The 9,063-nt window shown below is 34.2% G+C and overlaps 1 protein-coding gene across 1 annotated transcript in view; it reads left to right on the top strand.

The window, feature by feature from the left end:
- The first annotated feature begins 1,927 nt into the window (after positions 1 to 1,927).
- Positions 1,928 to 9,063, top strand: part of LOC108369971 (cyclin-dependent kinases regulatory subunit-like) — a 14,759-nt gene continuing 7,623 nt past the window's right edge. The window contains exons 1-2 of the mRNA XM_017625201.1: positions 1,928 to 1,993; positions 4,256 to 4,608. Of these exons, the coding sequence (XP_017480690.1) occupies positions 1,928 to 1,993; positions 4,256 to 4,606 (417 nt within the window). The 3' untranslated portion in view covers positions 4,607 to 4,608. The remainder of the gene's footprint in view (positions 1,994 to 4,255; positions 4,609 to 9,063) is intronic.

Raw genomic sequence — 9,063 nt, 5'->3', positions numbered from 1 at the left:
TCGGTGGATGTGTGCGATTGAAACTACAACAGTGCACCCTAACATGCAACGGATACACAACAATAATAAAAGTGCAATGAGCCTTGAAGGTTAAATGACATTGCAACATGGGGCAGGTAACTCCCATATAAGCGATTGATAAGTTGGTATATGTATGCATGTGTGTTCGAAAGTACAGGGGAAGCACGAAAAAGCTACAACTACAAGCAAAGTAAAGGAAAAAATTACATTGTTGGTTTATTGCGCACCATACCTTTCTTTATGCTTGCAACAGCCACATCAACGGGAGTGAAAAGAAAAACATTGCAACGCATAAAACCCACCTTTGCCGGGGAGTTACTTACTGGTGGTGGGTGCAGGCGCTAAGTGCCAAGCTCGAATCGCCGACAGGAAATCACTGAAAGCAGCTATAAAAGCAACATTGAGACTGATTCGTTGACTAACTTGTCGATGTTGTTTGTGTGGGTTTTATGGCTGTCGTTGGCTGCTTTGTTGTTGCATGCGCAGGTGCTTATATGTAGATGGCGCATTGCATGCATATGTATGTATGTATGTATGTATGTAGTTGTTGTGCTCACTATTGGGAGTTTTATTGCAAACACACAGCGATAAGTTTGTTTCACCTTAAAAGCATGTTGCATGCAACAACGTCCGACGACCTCCAAACTAGCTCCAACTGAATGAAAGTGTGCCAGCAAAATAAAACAAAAAAAAAAAAAAAGAATGAGCAGAGAACGTTTTCACTACTTAAAGGGTTTTTAATGGAATGAAGGTAGTAAAAAATGGCAACATTAGCGGCAGGCAGCCACAAAATGAAAATAATGAAAACCGATATGCTGTTGCTGACATAAGGCCGCACTGACAGCATTTTGTTATCTCGTCATTGAGGTGTGAAAATGCAGAAGGAAAAAAGTAATGATAAATTAAATGTAAACTGGAGCAAGGTTGCAAAATTCCGAGTAAGTAGGTGGAGTGTGGCAATAAGTGGTGGGAAAAGAGGAAGGAGTTGCAATGTTTTTTTTTTTTTTGGCTTATAGTGCAAGTGATTTAGTGTGAAACGACGCTGAATACATTTTAGAAATATGTACGTAGATATGTCGAACATGAAGGCTAAAAAAATATAAGAAAAAAATTTATTCAAAAAACTCTCACGGTCTTAATTAGAAAAAGGGGCGTACATGACGGGGCGTATGCGCAACTTAACAGTTTTTCTTCTTCTGCGTGTTATGTGCATATGTACGCATTTATGTATATGAAATCGACATTTTCTCCAACAAATTTGGAACTTCGTTCAATGAAGCCAATATGGAAAGCAGTTTCTCTTAAACACTACTAATAAGTCCGTTGTTTCAGGCAACCAAATATTAACCAAATATTATTATTAGTAGCTTAAGAGAGTTTCTCGAGTTATATTCTCAGAAGTTCTCACTCTTTTCTTGAAGTATTTCAATCGTGTATTTTAAAACTTTATTTTAGGAAGAAAACACTTTATAGGCATACATATATTCGTTGCATTTTATTAAAACCACTTAAGTGACTTTAGAAAACACAGAAAAAAAATTATTTTCACTTAAAAAATTTAATATTTTTATTAAGCTTCTATTAAAAGGGCATATTTGACTATATTCATTCACATATTTCTAGTGAATCGTTAAAATATTATTTGCGAACCCAATGAAATATTGCCTTGAAAGGAAATGGCCAAATCAATTTATTAATATGCCAGCATAAATTTTGTTCGCCTTTGTTAGGCGTTTTTACTGGAGAGATCGGAATGGTTTTTATAGTTTCAAAATTGTTTGGTGTTTAATTTTTATTTTTATTTTTGCTTCGAATACGAGCACCAAGGCGAATACGAAGACCAATATGAATACGACGACTAACACCAATAAGAAGACAAATACGAAAATGAATATGAAGACCAACTATGGGAGAAGAAAACGAATATGATTACGAGCACGAATATAAAGACGAATACGAACACGAATATAAGGCAAATACGAAGACAAATACAGAGAAGAATTCAAAAGCGAATACGATGACAAACACGAAGACGAAAATCAAAACGAATATAAAAACGAATATAATGGCGAAAACTAATACGAAGATTAACACGATGACGACTGCGCTGACAAGTGCGAAGTACAATACAAAGACGTAGTCTAATACGACTGTGAAGACCAACCGAAGACGAATATCAATAGAAGGACAAATACGAAAACGAATACGAAAACGAATACGAATACGAACATGAATGCGAAGTGTAATACAGATAGAAATAAGTAATACGAAGATGAATACGTTTAGGATGCAGAAGTCTTAAACGATGACGAAGATGAAAACAAAGACGTTTTTATGTTTTTACAATTTGTTTTGCCTCGTAATTTTATTTTATTTTGTTCCTGCTTCTACCTGAAGAGTTTGTAAGGTTCGAAAATTCTTCGTCTGATTATCAATGAGTTTTTATAATTGACGTGATTTAAACTTTAATGTAAAAAAATATATCGCTAATTTATTCATCAGTGTCATAATCCAAAGTTGGAAGAGTTGTAATAGGCATAATATGTATAAGTATGTACAACAAAGGTGGCGTGGAAACGTGTGCATATTATGACGATTACAATTCTTCCAACTTTTACTTTGAATCGTTATATCTCGGAAATGGTGGCCTTAGGACAAGAAGTATTTAGACATTTTTAATAGATAATTATCTGATATAAAATTTTGTCTAAACTAATTTTATGAAAAACTTGCCGTTTGCTGAAAATCGCGAAAACCCCTTTGTTGTGACTTTTGACCCCGAGTGACTTTTTTTCCCAGGTATCGGATCGATGAGCACTTTCTAGATTTCATTTATGATGGTGTTTTGAACAATCCTACAAATTTTCAGCTGGATGGGAAAGTTTTGTAACTTCACTCCTATTTTTGCTCTAATTTGACCAGACTAATATAAAAACTCATATTTTTTTCATGCATAATTCACAAACTAAGTAGCTTTCGAATTGTACTAATAAATTCTAGAATTCTTTACAAAAGTATACACATCTAAAGGCTTAGAAAAAATAAATGTTTTTTATCTTCGCTAGAAAAAATACTCCTCTCAACAATAGGCTTTGCCAAATAGAATTGTGTTGCATGTACTTATGTATGTATAAAAGTAGTTACATGTATGCACACATACATATAAGCAGCGCCAAAGTAAACAAACGCATTAAAGTATTACTAAGTATTTTTATAAAGTAGCCTAAGCTTTTATTGTATGTATTTTTAAGCCGTTGTGGCGCAAAATAAAATAAAGCTTATTTAATTGAAATGCAAAGGAATAGCATATTTGTGAGAAAAAAAAACAGAGGGAAGTAAATATATGCGCAGAGAGAGCTAAGAGAATATATTAAAAAAAATACTTTTTTTAGGCAGAAATTTTAAAGTATTTGCAATAAGTAAAACTTATTTTGAACCTACATACATTACTTTCAATAAAAAATAGTTGTAATTTTGGAATCAAATAATGTGAATAAATATCTAGTACACTTCATTGCGGATTGCGTAAAGTTTAGAATACAACTCTCAAGAAAAATCACTACAAATATTTTTCATTATTTCTGTTGCTTGAAAATGTATTTAGTCGTTGCAGTTTTTTTTTTTTTTTAATTTTATGCCAAGTGCCCAACATACGTGTTACGGACTTATAAAATGATCAACAAGCATATGCAAGTATTTGTAGTTATTTACGTCTCTCTAAACACACTCATGCAAGCAACTCTTTTACAACTCAAAATCCCCAAAAGTATTGCAGTGGTTTCAGAAGACGTGTTTATGCATAGCTAAATTCTGAACAGAAAATGCTGCGTTCAAAAATTCATTTCTTCCTCTGCACTTAAATATGCACACAAGTTGCCACTACAGTGCAAGGTGCGTTCAGCTAACAGCTACAACGTGCAACATGTTGAGCTATACTCGCATAGAGTAGTACTACTCTTCATACATTCATACTTATATAAGAAAGCTTTGCATCTGACTATCAGCTACAAGTGCTCACCGCATAAAATTGCAATTTACAGTTAAGTCCATAATGTATGCGTAAAAGACTATCTAGTACATAAATTCAACCGTGCGATATGTTTGCATAACCTCTAACTTTCTTTCTTTTCTTTTTCTCTTTTCATGACATTCGCCATCCATCCTACACACCGATTTTCTGTGTGTTTTCGCGAACTTCTGGGAATTATCTTTTACTGTTGCTGTGCCACAACAGCCGTCCTTGAGCTTAGACAACACCGTGGAAACGTTGCTTATCAAGAATGAAGGTGATTTCATCAGCGTCGAACAGGGCAAAGAGACCCTAACAGCAACTGGAGCAACTGGAGTAACCGCTACCGCCGGCACAATACACACATCAGCACACGCACGCAAGCGTAACTCACAACAATTGCAACATCCACCACATCACCCAGCGGGTGCACATCATCAACATCAGTCAGCTTCGCAACAACAACAGCAACAACAACAACAACAACAACAGAAACGTGATGAAAATATGCGGCAATTGTTGGATGTAACAAATACGTTGACATTTGAGGAGTTGCGTGATTTTGAAATGCGGTAAGTGAATGGGGGGCGGGACAGCGAGCGAGCGAGGGCATTCTGCGGTAGAATGCGTCGTTTGACTAGCTGCGAGTGCAGGAGGTGTGTGTGCTTTTGTTTGCATACGTATGTCCTTTATCCTTCCACTTCCACTGCCGCTGCAAGCGTAGACAAACAATGGCGTCACCTTTACATACTTATCAACGCGCTCAAACTTCTTAATGCGTCTAATAACTTAAGTCGGTGTGGTAGAAAGCATTTGAAATAATTTCTCGCATTTTCCTCAACACTTTTACTCCACCACTTGCTATTTTCGTGTGCCACGCTTATAAGGCAAACAGATTTCCTTCAAGCACGCAAGCTTAAATTGTGAGGCGATTTTCCTTAGCGCCGCGCGGCGCATAGCATTTACTTAAGTAGCAGCCAATATGAGCAGCAGATTACCTGCTTAAAAGCAAAGAAAAATATATACATACTTATGTGTGTGAGCACGTCGTGGTTGGCCTTGCAACATTGTCTGTTACTTGCCTTCATTGAAAACGCCAACGTAGTTAGATGAGCACATAATTTCGGCGAAAGCGCCATTCTTAAATGGTTTATTATACCCATTGAGGTGCTGCATATGGTGGGGAATTTCTCTTCACCTGCTAGCGGAAATTAAGTTAGAATTTTACGACAGTTACGGTAATGGCGAAAAGTGTGTGGTGCCCGCTAATGGCAGTAATATGGCGTCGCGCCAATTGTTTATGATGGCGCGGTGTGGAGCAGTGTTGGCCATAATGAGCTTTTAAGATTGCATTAATGTATTAAAAAATCGATGGTAGGGAAATGTTTGTTGCGGTTTCTAAATATTCCTTAGGTGGAAAGTTTGGTAATCAGAAATACATTGTACTAATTACGAGGTTAAATGTAATCAAACTGGAATTTTTTAGCGCCTCGCGAAGCGATAAATCAAAACACTTATAAATGTCGGATAAAGGTGTACTTTTAACCGACAACATAGATACATTAATTTTGAGAAACTCGCGGTATTCCACGAAATTCGTTTAAATTTTGTAAATTATTATTTTTATAGTTTTTATTAGTGCAACCTTTTTATTCGAATTTGAATTCGCCCCTATATTCTAGCAGAGTCACAAATTGTAGCGCCTCACTGCTGTGATTTCTTGTGCGCCGCAAAATGTGCTACAAAAATTCGATTTTAAGTGCTCGATAAAATACACCAAAACTTAAAAATTTGTGATGTGGCGGCAAACGTTGAGGCGCACAGCAGTGATAAGCTAAGGTTTGTGACTTTGAGGGAATACGGCTGTTACGGCAAATAGTGTGCCAAAAAGTATGCAACGTTTTCTGTATGACCCACTGATACTGATTTTTAATATCTATCGCTCGTGCTCTGAACTTCTCAACTAGCTGCCAAGTAGCTAGCATCTCTATCGCTCTCAATGTATTTCTGGTGTCTCTACAGCTTTAAGTGAAACTTGAAGCAACAGGCTGGGATAAATTTTACATACCAATTATTTTAAATAATTTTCTTATGCGAGGTTTTTACTTCTTTTAACTCACTCACTTTTTCTATTCTATTAAAAACTCAACTCGGCCGTGCTTTCTTTATTCATTCAATATGTATCAGCATTTGCGAACTCCCATCAGCATTCAAGAAAGGTATATGCTGCTCAAAAATCGTAAGCATAGTTTTAGGAAGCTTTTTAATGCAAATTTCTTGATTCCTAATATATAATTTTTCGGGCCTTTTGCCTTTAAATTCATATTTTTCATATGTGACAATGAAATCAGTTTCACTCATGTGGAAATCAGTTCCCCTTTTGTGGAAATCATAGAGCGATGGGAGCTTTTACTTGATAAAAATCATGATGAAATTTCTTTACAAATAATTTATAAAAAAATTATTTAAATTAAATAATAAAAAAATAAATAGTCAAAACTCATCAATATAGGGTGACCTTATCGGGCACTAGTAAGACTCCCAAAATACAAAAAATTCCAAATCTCACGAATTATATAAATTTTTGTAATAGGCTAAGCAATAAAAAGCTGAAAGAATCAGGTTCTTACTTAAAATAATTAACGAAAAATTTTGTTGGTTCCTCAAGGAAACATATTCTTGAATGGTTTTATTAAAAATCCTGTATTTAATCGTAGTCGTATAGTAAGTAAAAAAAAATCCATGTAGAAAATGTTCACACACTCTCCCTCTATTTATGCGAGTATTTCTAAGGCTTCTATTGCCACCTGTGCTTTCTTCGTGGAAATACACTCACTTTTCCACTTAACCAATATGTCGTAAGCGCGTTGTGTATTCTACCTGTTGTGTTCAATACTTCGAAATGCATCTACTTTAATGCAGCGCCAATCTAAACAAGATAGATTATATAAAGTGGTACCGTGAAATTTTGGCATCTACCCACAAGATCAATAAGACACATACTACGTGCATATAGCGTGATAATATATGACGCATATGTAGCAGATTGGCAAAATAAATTTGAATATCAAAAATGCGGACTATAAGTGTACTTATGGAAGATTGAGTTGAAGAGAAAGCTAAACTGCGTAGCATTTTCAAATTTATGCAGAAAAAAATAAAAATGCGCAAACCTCAATCAGCTTTTGCTGAAATGTATGAAAACGAAAAATAAGTGTTGTTAAGAAATCACGAAAAATATTCGCCAGCAAATTGAAATTCCAAAATTAAAAAGTCATTAAGTGCAGCAAATGCGAATTTAAAAATTCCATAGACACAAAATGAAAACGTTGACCATTTTTTTAATTAAGCTGTTAAAGGAGAATTTTGGCACGAAATAAATATTTCCACACTTTCTTATTAAAGCAATTTCAATATCAAGTGCAAAGTTCAATAAAAACGGCATTAAGGTGGTGGGGTTTTGTTTTGAAAAGTGTTTTTGTTCATTTTTTTTTTTTTAATTTTTGCAAATGTAAATATTTGTGTGCTGTTCATACATACATACATATTTGTGTACATATTCATAACTGCTGATACCAGCTGTTCATGTTTTTTGCGTGTTTTTGTAACCAAAATAATTGCAAAACAGAAATAAACTTAAACAATAAAAAATCGAGCAAAAAAATTAATAGACTTAATTCGCAGAATCATTCCGGTATAAACGCATCGTCTAAACAGCTGCTAAGCAAACAAACACTAGCTTTTATTGCCAATGAAGATAGACAAAACGAAAATTTTTACGCCTGAAAAAAAAATGTAAAACTGCTGCTGCTCCATACGCGGGGTGACGTCAGCTGCACAGGCAAACAGTCAAAAGGAAGTCATTAAATATTTGCAAACAATAGAATACTATTCTTTGAAATACAGCAGCAAAAAAGTTCTTAAGAAAAAAACCTAAAATTTAGCGAATTAAAATTAAAGAGTAATGAGTGAGGTAAGCAAAAGGCGGCACAAATGCAATTGTTAGTAGAGGAAGCCCCTACTGAAAGCAGCTACCTGTCATTAATCAATTTTACAATCTAAATTTCCATACATTCACACTATTAGGGGATCCACAAGACATGTTGAGCGTCGGAAATTTTTAAGCTTAAATTAGTGGTATGTAAAATGAAGGTTTAAATGGTTTAAGGGGAAGCTAATTAGATATTTTCTATCAGTTTAAAAGCATTTTGGTGTAGTTATAAATCCTATATATATATATATTAGGGTGGTCCCTAAAATATCAACATTTAAATTTTGTATGGAGTACCACTTAAAGATATCCACAAAAGTTTCAAAATTTTAAATTAATTTTATAAGGGTTTAAAAATTTATTTTTTTAAATCACAAAAGCTTGAGAAAAGCTTAACTATATGAGGAACGAAATAAATTTTTAAGGGTGTTACCAGGAATTGAAAACATAAGTGAAGTTTAATAAGTTTGACAAATTATTGAAAATTATTCAAATAAATGCATAAACTTGTTGAGTTATAGCTAAGCTCAGACAAAATTTTTCTCTAATTTTTGCGATTAAAAAAATGAAATTCCTATTTTTTTAATTTTGAAATTTTCATTGATCTTTTTATTTACATACAAAAACACATGTACATATGTACATTTCCCGCTCAATTGGCGCTGCATTGAATTTCACAAAATTCACCACACGTAAGTTAGCAAAAATTTACTACATTTGGAATTATGAAACGCAATTTTTGGCTGTTTCGTCCTTTTCCGCTGGTGCAATATTAATGCTGTTGATTTAATGAAATATTAAACTTTTAGTTATATATTTATGTTTGTTTTCATTGTATTTATTTTATATATGTGCATATATTGCCAACGCGCTGCGTAAAATATTAATGATGAACGCACGCAAATACCAATTTATTATAGTTCATGTAACGGGTGATTTTTTTGAGGTTAGGATTTTCATGCATTAGTATTTGACAGATCACGTGGGATTTCAGACATGGTGTCAAAGAGAAAGATGCTCAGTATGCTTTGACATTTCATCA

Source organism: Rhagoletis zephyria, unplaced genomic scaffold (genome assembly GCF_001687245.7).
Source record: "Rhagoletis zephyria isolate East Lansing unplaced genomic scaffold, Rhagoletis_zephyria_1.1 Rzeph_scaffold_03935, whole genome shotgun sequence".
NCBI lineage: Eukaryota > Metazoa > Arthropoda > Insecta > Diptera > Tephritidae > Rhagoletis > Rhagoletis zephyria.
This window is presented reverse-complemented; position numbering and strand designations above follow the sequence as displayed.